Below are 11,683 nucleotides of genomic sequence, written 5' to 3'. Positions count from 1 at the left end.
TTTTCTTTTATTTAATTCGTTCATGCATTTGCTTTCACAATAAAATCAAATACTGGTTTTTATTTTGTCTTTTTTAAGAAGAAAAAAAATATAGTGATTTTGTTGTGTTTCATGCTGCCGCTTCTCTCACATCACATTCTCTCTGTTTCTCAGCTTTGAGTAATACGACACCAAAGACTGCCGTTTGATAACTAAAGTTAAAATACAAAAAGTTAGGTTTTTGCGGTGAGCGTGGATCGAACACGCGACCTTCAGATCTTCAGTCTGACGCTCTCCCAACTGAGCTATCCCCGCATGCTTGACTTTTACAAACATATATTACCATATAAGCCTATAGCTTTATGATTAAACATCGAAGGAAAAACAACATAAAAAAATTATAGATAAAATTCTGTAGATTCACATAGTACAACCCAACCCCCTCCTCTAGCTGTTTTGGTTTTCAGTTCTTATGAAGAAACTTATTTCTTTCACCATTGAAAAAAGGGAAAAACAACATCAATCAAATAAGTCTCACCTAGATTCAGAATATCAATGGCAGGAGGGGGACTATTTCTTCTAGCTATATACTGTTTATGCCAAGACTTGAGAAGTCTGTCTGGGGTTTCCAAATCTTATGATGCCAAAACACTTTGTAATCTTTCATTTTTTTCTGATTGCTTATATTCAACTCAAATTATATGTGCTATGCATTCAAAGTGAAGCCATTAAATGAATCACAATAAAAATCCAGGCAAGTAAAGCCATTCTTGTCTAACTGTTAATCACAATAAGAAACGCTAATCATCAGTCTATTAGGCATACCCAGAAACAAAAAAGATCATGTCTGTTTCAAGGCCACTTCTAAATAACATCTGCTGCCACAACTCCATCAACATCTACAAAAGTATTTGCTAGTGCTGCAGAAAACATACAGACCACATATGAAGCAGACAATAGCACATTCATACAGAAAGAGATACTCCATCTGGTGCCAGCCATCATAATTACAAACTGGTAGTTCTCCACTTGGATTAGACAAATTATCGTTTTATATGATCCCTCATGGTCATCTTCATGAGTCTATGACCACCTCCATTTTGCCAAACTCCATGCATTGGCAACCCTTCTGGTGGATCCTTGTCTCTATCTTTTTTTTCTTCACAATCACCAAGTTCTGAAAGTTCAGTAGCATCATTACCAAGGCGGTTTCTGAGAAACTTTGGAGTCTTTTTCCGTTGCTTATTACCTCCTCCCCCAGTTCCCAAATTTTTATTTGAGCTGCCACCAGTTGACTGAAAACCATTTTGACCCGTCAGCATTTGATTTCCTGGAAGTTCATCCTCAACTGAAATCTTTGATTTTCCTTTGGCAGAATGAATAGCATCCTTCAACAAGACTGCTGCATCTTCTACTGGAGGTTTATGATTTGATTGCAAATTCCTCACAGGGTTGATAGGACAATCTGGCAAAGCATATTTTGAACTGCTAATTCCATTATCTTCACACTTTTCCTTTCCTTTCTTGGAACTTTTGTTCCTTGACTTGCTGCTGCCATTACTCAAATTGATTTCATGAGAACCACTGCTCTTCATATTAAAATTGTAAGTCTCAACAAGCTCTCTTCTCTTGTCAGCATCAGGACAGAGTCTAGCTAGCTCAAGAACCAGATGCGACAGGCCAAACTGGTAGACATAGGCAAGATATTCCTCTGTGTTAATTATATCCTTGCGGTACTCTGCAGATATTTCTTTAAATGCAGAGAATTTGTTCTCATCAGATTCTAAAGCATCACGGATTTTTTCCACAAGAGACTTGTTGACAGTGTGTACATCTCCAACCCTTGGTAATCTCCGACTACTTGCAGGTTCTTTATTTGTCTGAGTAGCAGAAACAGAAGGAAAATCAGAGTTCAAAGAACCACTCTTGATAAGGTTTGGAGGTGAAGAAGAATGGGTGACCTTGCTGGTTCCAGTTGAATTTCTTGAACTAGCAAAATTAGATGATACAAACCCAGTGGTTACAGCTTGTCTAACTGGACCAGTCTTACTGGGGGAAAATACAGGAGAGCTAGATGATGACATGAGCCCAGAGGCCGAAGAGGGTTTTTTCTGGTGAGAACTACTGGCAGATGATTTAGGTTGTCGATTTGTGGTGGACCAAGATCGAGAAGAATTCAGGACTGTTACTTTGTTAAGCCGACGTATGCGAGAAGCCATTGTACTACCACTCAATCCTTCTGAACCATTTCTAAATCGCCTGTCACTTTGAGCCACCGGAAGTGGAGGGAAGGCTGATTCTTGTTGTAGTTCATTCCGGGAGTTTTCTCTTAATTCATGAGAGCATCTTGAAGATGGCTCAGATTCTGCAGTAGCCAATGATTCAAAAGAACCAACAATAGTTTCAAGTTCATTTGTTTCTTGGCGAATAAAAACTTCTTGGGTACTAGAGGATGTATTATGACACCTTTCCACAGTGGCTGTATCAAGGCTAGCTTGAAGGGCCAAGGAAAGTTGATTGTCTGCAGCATCAAAACGAGAACCATGTCCTCTACCATGACGTCCATGAAGTTCTTGCTCATTACTTCTCCTAAGCCGGAAGCTCACTGGTATCTGCTTTTAATAAAGAATAAGCAAGCACACATTTAAATCTATATCATATAAGATCTATGAAAAAATGAGGATACAAGTGGAAAGATGGCTACAAAAAACCTATGATGGAATGGACTCAACAAAGAAAGCAAGGGGGCAAAAAACTAAGAGCGATAACCGCCACATCAACTATATCACATACAAACCTGAAGAGCAATATTACGCCTAGAGCGAGACATGTTCCCTCCATGTTCCTTGGCATTATGCCTCTGCAGATATAAACTCAAGTGAGCATAACCTCAACATAAGATGGCAAGAAAAATCAACTATATGTTTGCCTTGTATTCAAGAACTAGCAACAGAAAAAAGATGGATAAAGACCAAGTTGATATGCACTAAAATATCACCTTTATCTCAGACTCAGTTGCAAAAACAACAAACTTTTTTGTTAGGCAGTCCTCATCCTTGCATAAGAAATGTGCTTGAGAAAAATGATTCTGCAAAATAGGATGTCATGTCAACTGAGAAGCCAATCTCAACGATGAATTAGTACTTGCAAAGGATGAATAATAACCAGTTGGGAACGGAAAATAATTTACCTCCAAGTCATCATACTTATTATAGTATTCATATTGTCCTGGATGCTGCCTGCATTGAAAATGTAGTGGATGTAAGTTTGCTAAAACTTACCTTCGCATAAACAGAACAGGTTACCTTTGCACAAACAGAACAGGTTACCTTTGGCATATATGGCAAGTATAATGGTCGGTAGACATATGCATGTACAGCTCGTTATCTCCATAAAATGGATTTTTACAAAAATCACACATAGGATGTCCATTAAATCCACCTCTTTCAGTCTCACTGCCATCTACCTCTGAATCACCTGTCTCCGTATGCCGATCCAATTGTGCTTTAGTATATAACTTTTGCTCACAGATAAATATCTGTAGTAAAATTTGAAGTCAGAGACATCAGGGTGAAAATACGAAGCATCAGCATCAAGGTTCATGCTTCATGCTTCCAAATGAGAGAAGAATTCGTCAAGATTTCAGAAAAAAAGTGTATAAACCCCTAAAGCATCAATATATAACCAAAAAATGGAAAATATAGCAATGTTTATATGATATCTCATGTCTGTCTTACACAAGAGTGATCACTATTATATCATGTAGTGAGTTATCATACAAGATCTACAGGAAAAATGCCTATCCTCAAAGCCTCAGTGTAACATTCTCTCAGAAGTACAACATTATGAGATACAACAATTATACATCATCATATAGTGTCATCTAAATGTTTCTCACCTTCCTACCCTCCAAACACAGACTGCACATGAACAGCCCATGACGATGGAATAAATGATTTTTCAGCAGCTCAACGTTTTTAAACTCCCCTTTTCTCTTTGACCCTTCACTCCTTAGTTCATTTATCTTATCACAAATGCCACACGATAGCCTGCACATGGCCTTTATCATCTTGTAGTGATCAGGATCATCAAAAAATGCTTGTGTTCCTTCATGATACCAGTACAGTCCAACTTGACCTTCCATTGGATCAGCTGGGAAAACTGAAAAGTCATTAATCATCCTTGTATAGTTGCCTAAAGCCTGGGGAAAAAGAAATTGTAGGAGCAAGAAAAGTTTCAAAAAAACACGAAAAATAGAAGTAATTATACATACTAACTTGTCATATATTCTATCAATAATTTTACATCATTACTCATCCTCTATATTCTTAATAAGAAACCATCCTGGGTTGTATTGGATCTAACAAGATAGAAACTTATAACTCTGTAAAATACATGTTAATATGTCTGACAGTTCAATTCTACCAAAGCAAAAATAACATTTTGCAATGCCTAACCTTCGTGACAAAGACGATTCTAGATTCACTCTTGCAGATGCAGCAATGGGAGTCTCCACATATGAAACGGAGCCGGATAATGCAGGTGGAGCAGACCTCACGATGGCCACAGGGGCCATATGCTACCCATTGAAGTGTCTCCGCACAAACAGCACAGCTATCATCCATTGTATCTCTTCTCTCTTCTGCAAAACAGAATTTATTGGGTAAGACGTTTGCCGCAAAGCCAAAAATGATGTCACTTCCACAAAGAAAAGACATCATGTGCTTCCACAAAACAAGAAGAATAAAGCACCCAAGTACTTGAACGAAAATCCACTCAGCAAGAAACATTACAGAACGGTCTAACATATCAAAACAGATTGTTGAAGCATCCTTCACAATGTTCTTATCTTACAAGTGCATTGCAAGAGTTTTTTTTGCATACAGATAGGTACAAAACAATGAATACATTTGCATACAAAAATGACCAAAATAAAACCCATTAATCCCTCATGCATATCAATCCAAACCAAGAAAAATTACAACACGTTACTCCTTTATATACCTCGCTAGATCACACTTAAAGTGCTATATGAAAAGCTAGACTTACGAAAAAAGCTCTAAGTAACGCAATCAAACAGTGAGAGAGATTGAGCTGGGCCGAGGGTTCCTGAGAAGGAAATTACCGAACAAATACTGAAGATTTTGTCGCTCAATCCTTTCGTTTTCTCAGCAAACAAACACGGATCCAGATGCAAACGGCAGAGAGTAAAGAAAGACTACTGCAAGTGACGTCGTATTGGCTTGCGATGAACAATCGAAGCACTGTTTTTTTTTTTTCTAATAAAATAGACCAATCTATGGCCCAATAGTTTAACAGTATAGCCGCGCGGCTATACTATACTCCCTAACGTGGTTTATTCTCCATAAATATAATATTCCAAAAGTATCGCCGGGCGGCTACACTCCAAAGATAGAATATTTTACAAGTATAGCCGCGCGGCTATACCCTTTAGCATAATATGAATTTCTCTCTTTTCTAATTACTTTAATTTTATGCTTTAGTTATTATTTACTTAGTGAATTATTAGTATTTAAATATTATATTTTAAAAAATAGAAAATTTTAATTACTATTTATTAAGTAATATAATTCATGAAGTTAATTAAAATATTGAATAATTATTATTAACTAAATAAATAATAATTAAATAATAATTACTAATTAACTAATTAAATAAGGCAAATATATTATTTAATTACTAAAAATAAAATTGAAAAAAATTCATTAACCCAAACATACTAAGTATATATATATATATATATATATTTGTTTTTTAAAGAAAACCTATCCCGATGAAATTCCGTCGGCACATGTCTATCCTGGCGAAATTTGCCATATTATACCTCTCCCGATGAAATGTTGTCAACGGAGGTAACTTTCGTCAGGAGAGGTCTAATCCACTTTAGGACAAAATTAGAGAAAACGCTCTTCAATCTCGATCTGGTTAGCGCCAATGAGGATTGGGAGGGAACTGGCTTAGTAGGACGAAATTGCCATCAAAATAGGTTACACCTGAGCCTCACGTGGTTGGGTTTGATGTAAGATTGGATGAAATCTCATAAAATCTAAAGGCATGTGTGAAATTGGCGATTTTAATTAATTCGGGTGCTAAATTGGCTGACTTTTTAGTTTAAAGAGTTAAGTTTGATAAGGGTCCTAATTCGGGGTTCTTTCAGCCTTTTATTCTAACGAAAATGCTAAGAAAATTAGTAAAGCTCACACGACTAGAAAGTGTAATTTGGCCTTTATTTATTAAAAAAAGATTAAAAGTAACTACATTGTAACAGAATTCCATGCACTCCAATAAGTAGGTGAAACACATATCAGAGCCCAAAATATTAACATGGACTAAACAAAAACCACCATCTCATAAGTGGACTGTGAGCAGAAATCCAACATTCTCAACCTCTCAAAATACACTCAACTTGCGAAAGAGACTTGTACACATGCAATTTAAGTTTATATCGTCTCATAGGAATAAAGGATCCACGTTACCAACAATGCAGTCGGTCACGAGCTTCCTGTCGCAAAGAACAGGGGATGCATCAGCCTTGTCGGATAGAACAGAAGGAGCAGCCAAACTCCAAGTATAATCGTTTTCAAAGTCCAACGCCAACGTGTCCACTGGGATTTGAGTGTCACCAAGAGGAGGCACATACGAATCCGAAACTGCAGTAAATGTGTATGAAGAAGGACCAGCCACCTTCGCATTCAAATCTTCAATATCACTCAAGAAGCACCAGTTCTCGCCCAACCCGATGTCATCAGCACCAGAAGCAGGATGAATGTCTTGGTTGTGATTCATGGTTTATCCTGACAAAATAATAATAATAGTAAAAATAACAAAGCACCTAGCACTTAGATATTCTCAATTATCAGACCCAAAAAAAACACCACTGTAGATATCATACCAAAAACTCTTTGAGGAAGGTTGAAGTTGTTGAAGTGTTTAGACAAGAGAATTTTCTGATACTATGTCAAACAAAATACATGAGATTTTTTTTTTATATGTATTGTTCTCTAACATGGAGGTATTTATAAAGAAGTACAAAAATATGTTAACTTTAAAAAAAAATATTAAATATTAAATAAATCTCAACTACAATAGGACAATATAAACGAGTAAGTAAGAAAATATAACCGGGTAAGTAATATATAAACGAGTAAGAAAGACAATATAACCGGGTAAGTAATATATAAACGGGTAAGTAGGACTATAAGGATGGAGGTATCCTTGTTCGTAAACCTCTCTCAAGGAAAAATCGTTCTGCTGTGCTCACAAAAACACATTCCTCACGCTCACGCTCACGGCAACTCATTCTCTTTCTCTCTGAGCACAACTCGACCTCACCCAACAATCCTCTTCGGTAACCTTTCCTCTCTAAACTTTCCCCCCTTTCTCTATGATCTCATCTCTAGCTTGTTATACAAGTTATATTCAAATCCAAAGGTGAGGCCTTCCGACTTTTTGTTCTTTCTCTCTGTGTCCAGGGTTTCGAACAAAAATCAACAACACGATGAATAGCAGCGTCAATTGTGAGCCTGAGCATCCAATTCCAAACAACTTCGGTCCCAGCATCCCTATGGAGATCCAAAACTCCAGCTCTTCGTCGGACGAAGATGATGAAAAAGGCAGCAAAATAGTAGAAGTAGAAGTAGAAGTAGAAGTAGATATCTCAATCGAAATTATTTTAATACATGCAGAAATAGAAATTATAACAGTATAGCCGTTCAGCTTTAAATACAATATTTTAGCATTATAGCCGCAAGGCTCGACTCTATAAATAGAAATTATAAACGTATAGCCGCACGGCTATACTTTCTAATTACATTCGAATATTTTAAACGTATAGCCGCGCGGCTATACTCTTTAAATTTATTCCGACGAACACGAAGCTTGCACTCGCAGAAGATTGACTTTCAGTTGACAGATGACAAATCGACCCTTTGGTTGTTCAGTTGTTCAATATCTAATTTGACTGAGGCATGTCTAATTCAATTTCGGGTTTTAGACTTTCAGTCAATCACACTGTTTGAAAAGTCGGCCTAGGCTGGCGGTAGGCGGTGGCTAGGCGGCTAGGCGGTGGCAGGTTGCTAGGCGGCTAGGTAGTAGCTAGGCGGGCGCCTAGGCGGGTTGGGTCTTTCTTCGGTGCTGAACCCGGAGGACGAAGCAGTGACTGCGAGAGAAAGTTCCGTCCTCTGCGAGTGCAAGCTGAATAAATTTAAAGAGTATAGCCGCCCGGCTATACTGTTAAAATAATCGAATGTAATTAGAAAGTATAGCCGTGCGGCTGTACGTTTATAATTTCTATTTATAGAGTCGAGCCTTGCGGCTATAATGCTAAAATATTGTATTTAAAGCTGAACGGCTATACTGTTAATATATTGTATTTAGAGAGTATAGCTATACTCTGTTATTTTAATATGTATTGTTATCTAACATGGAGGTATTTATAAAGAAGTACAAAAATGTGTTAACTTTAAAAAAAATATTAAATAAATCTCAATTACAATAGGACAATATGAACGAGTAAGTAAGACAATATAAACGGGTAAGTAATATATAAATGGGATAAGTAGGACTATGAGGATAGACGTATCCTTGTTCGGAAAAATCGTTCTACTGCACTCGCAAAAACACATTCCTCATGCTCACAGCAACTCATTCTCTTTCTCTCCGCGCACAACTCGACCTCACCCAACAATCCTCTTCGGTAACCTTTCCTCTCTAAACTTTCCCCCCTTTCTCTATGATCTCATCTCTAGCTTGTTATACAAGTTATATTCAAATCCAAAGGTGAGGCCTTCCGACTTTTTGTTCTCTCTCTGTGTCTAGGGTTTCGAACAAAAATCAACAACACGATGAATAGCAGCGTCAATTGTGAGCCTGAGCATCCAATTCCAAACAACTTCGGCTGAATATAAGGTGAAAAAGGTAGCAAAATAGTAGAAGTAGAAGTAGATATCCTCTCTTACTGGATTGCGGAGCCAGAAAATTCATCAAGGAGGGTCAACCTCAAAAAATAAAATCATCACATAACAAGTAATAATACAAAGTCTTTAGTAATAACTCATATGTCATTCCAATACATTCACAATCATCTTCAACGAGTTTTCATCTCTTGAAATCTTTTCATAATCACTTCATTATCAATAATATCAAATGTATCTTTCTCAACATATATGATCAAGCTGTCATTCATCCATATATCTCTCATTCGGTTTTGCAAATCACTTTTCAATATATTCATAGTAGAAAATGCTCTTTCCACAGAGGCAATCGCAATTGGTAGGGATTAGTCCTAGTGTCATGAGCAAGTAAACCAATGGGTATACCCTATCTTTTTTTGTCACGAGCAAGGAAAATTGTGTTTTTTAGGTTGGCAAGGACCTCTTTGCAAATAAGCTCTGTGCACCTAATCTTGGACACTGGGATTGTAATCCAAAATTCAAATTCATAGTCCAGGATCTAAACTATAAAAAAAAAAAAAAAAAAAAAAAACTACACAAAAAAAAAAAAACACTATTAGGGTTAAAGACTTATTGGGTTAATCGTCACAATGCAGTGAAACAAAGTTGAATTCTTGTAGAGAATTAACTTTAGAGTCGGAGAAAAAAAAAAGAATTGAATGATTGATGCAAACAAAGACTTGAAATAGAATAGGTTTAATTTAAGCAGTGCAAAGTTGAAATAGAATAGGTTTAATTAAGCTGTGCAAAAGGTTGCTTGCTTTAGCTTTTAGGTTAGTAGTTCTTTAATTAAGAAGTTATTTATAAATAAAAAAAGTAAAGAAAAAAAAAAGGAAAGCTGAGAAGGGTCATATTTTAATAATAATTTATATACAAAGAGTAAATAGTAATGAATGCAGGGTTATTTATGGAATTTCAGGAGGGTCAGATGACCCTTGTGGGCCTTCATTGGCTCCGCCCTTCTCTAGATCCCAAGGTACCTTCTTCTCTTGTTCTTATTCATCATATTTTTATGTATCATATTTAAGATAAAACTTAAAAACAAAAAAGGAATTTATGTGAAGATCGTCTCCCTTGTGTTCTCTGCCTGGCTAAAAGTTTGATTGGGTGCTATATGAAATCAATGGCTTAGTCTGAAGGCACCACTATACCAGTGAAATCAAACTATTTCGTCATTTTGTAATAATTTTTTCTCGCTAAATTTCCCATATAAGATAAAATTCCATTCTCGAGATTTCTAAAGTATGACAAAGCCTTGTCGCCTATGAGCCTTTGCATTATATTTTGCTGCAACTGATGTGCAAGAAACTTGGCCGGCAGTAGAATCTGCTTTAGCAGAGTTTGGCATGGCATGTGAATTGGATATGGTACAGTATAACAAAAGTTGTTTATAAATCTATTGAATTTATTTTCATTTTTGGTTTTGCTGCAGTCCGTCTGTCAATTATTTTTTTCCTGGAAACAAATCTAAGTTATTAAACTCTAAGCCCTAACCGCTAGGCTATGAAGAGTCAAACTAAAGACGTGTCTGTAATGCTGGGAATATGCAAAATCTCTTGTATGGTGTGCGGGATGAATATCTCAAGCAGAAGAAACTTCTCATGGTTATCCCCGAAAAGGTGCATATATAAAGTGTTGGTAGATCGAGTTTAGTTCTTGCTGCTTGTCTTTTCTCTCGTATCTTCTGACTGACAATATAATTGGGATGTAGGAACTTGGACAATTCACAAGCTGTGAAGTGTATGTCCACCCGAAGGAAGGTTAGTGTTCCTTTCTCTTTGTCTGTATTTTTTTTTTCTGGCCTTCCCACCTCCACCTTCAGGTGGACAAAAACTCTCACTGCCATAGCACTGTTTGGGATCCTCAATCAATTACGTGATAGCAGAATAGGTTCTATCCCGTAACATGCAAATTCTTTTCCGTATGAAGCAAGAGAATGATGAGTTTAATGCATTTAAAAAAAAAAAACTGAATAGAATGACCTGGTTGCCGCTATAGGTCCAGTGGAAAGGTTGAAGATAGTCAGGACGCTCGTGACAGACAGCATTGCTCATAATCCCTTATCCCTTAAGCACGTATGAACTTGAAGTTCAAAGGTTGAATAGCAATGTCAACCGCGAGGCCGGGCAGCAAGTCAAGTTGAAGAAGCCGGTGCAAGACCCAATTCCAAACGATGTCGACCACCACATCCCCAGGGAGATCGAAAACTCTGGCTCTTTGTCCTATGAACACTTTGACCAACTCATCGTAAACCTTCTCCTCCTGTTCTCATTCTTTTCTTTTTGTGTTAGGTTGCATGTAAATTTACGGAGAGACCCCCTCCTTTGCCTCCGATGTCGAATCCCCTCCCCCCATCTTTCTCTCTCCTCCCCACTCCTCTTTCCCTCTTTCCCCCTCTCTTTGAGCATTCAGAGGCTGAAGACCAGGCCGTCCTCCCAGATCTGGGGGCCGGCATAGATCAGCCCCCTTATGTTCTCGACCTATTAAAAAAGGTTATTATGCAACTCTCAAGATATATATGAAATCTCACTTGGGTTTTACATGTTCAGGTTTTGGTTTGATATTTACTTTTGAATAACTCCATGCATACTGACGTTTATCCTACTATATGCTTGCTTTGTCTATGTTGGAGTAAAAATTAAAATGATTTATGCACCCCCATCCATTTTTACCATGGATTAGGCATGTAAAACAATTTTACCTATTTTACTCCACTGAATATCGAACATAGA

At 37.2% G+C, this 11,683-nt stretch overlaps 1 protein-coding gene and 1 non-coding gene across 4 annotated transcripts; both read right to left on the bottom strand.

The window, feature by feature from the left end:
* Positions 1 to 221: 221 nt before the first annotated feature.
* On the bottom strand, positions 222 to 294 carry TRNAF-GAA (transfer RNA phenylalanine (anticodon GAA)). Its single transcript has one exon. It is a non-coding gene; the product is annotated as a tRNA-Phe (tRNA).
* Positions 295 to 692: 398 nt separating this feature from the next.
* Positions 693 to 5,235, bottom strand: LOC110770597 (uncharacterized). Of its 3 annotated transcripts, none has more exons than XM_021974770.2 (8): positions 5,029 to 5,235; positions 4,437 to 4,621; positions 3,878 to 4,180; positions 3,309 to 3,517; positions 3,170 to 3,218; positions 2,978 to 3,067; positions 2,777 to 2,839; positions 693 to 2,591 (listed from the first exon to the last, which is right to left on the bottom strand). In XM_021974770.2, exons 2-8 carry the CDS (start codon positions 4,602 to 4,604, stop codon positions 1,023 to 1,025), a joined length of 2,451 nt encoding a protein of 816 aa, XP_021830462.1. In that variant the 5' UTR covers positions 4,605 to 4,621; positions 5,029 to 5,235; the 3' UTR covers positions 693 to 1,022. The 3 variants fall into 3 exon arrangements, with proteins under 3 accessions (XP_021830462.1, XP_021830463.1, XP_021830464.1); XM_021974771.2 differs by having other exon boundaries at positions 5,105 to 5,235; XM_021974772.2 differs by lacking the exon at positions 5,029 to 5,235 and having other exon boundaries at positions 3,878 to 4,140; positions 4,437 to 4,576.
* Positions 5,236 to 11,683: the final 6,448 nt, after the last annotated feature.

The sequence above is a fragment of the Prunus avium genome, chromosome 6, assembly GCF_965620075.1.
Source record: "Prunus avium chromosome 6, drPruAviu1.hap1.1, whole genome shotgun sequence".
Taxonomy (NCBI): Eukaryota; Viridiplantae; Streptophyta; class Magnoliopsida; order Rosales; family Rosaceae; genus Prunus; species Prunus avium.
The sequence above is the reverse complement of the archived record's forward strand: the minus strand, read 5'-3'. Positions and strand labels throughout refer to the sequence as shown.

Bases quoted from the DNA above. Each gene is read 5' to 3' on its own strand.
- LOC110770597 (XM_021974770.2), bottom strand. From the start codon at position 4,604: ATGGATGATAGCTGTGCTGTTTGTGCGGAGACACTTCAATGGGTAGCA. The intron at 3,518-3,877 runs GTGAGAAACATT...ATTTTACTACAG, and splicing joins TGTGTTTGGAGGGTAGGAAG to ATATTTATCTGTGAGCAAAA. The intron at 2,840-2,977 runs GTGATATTTTAG...TTATATCTGCAG, and splicing joins CAACTGAGTCTGAGATAAAG to AGGCATAATGCCAAGGAACA.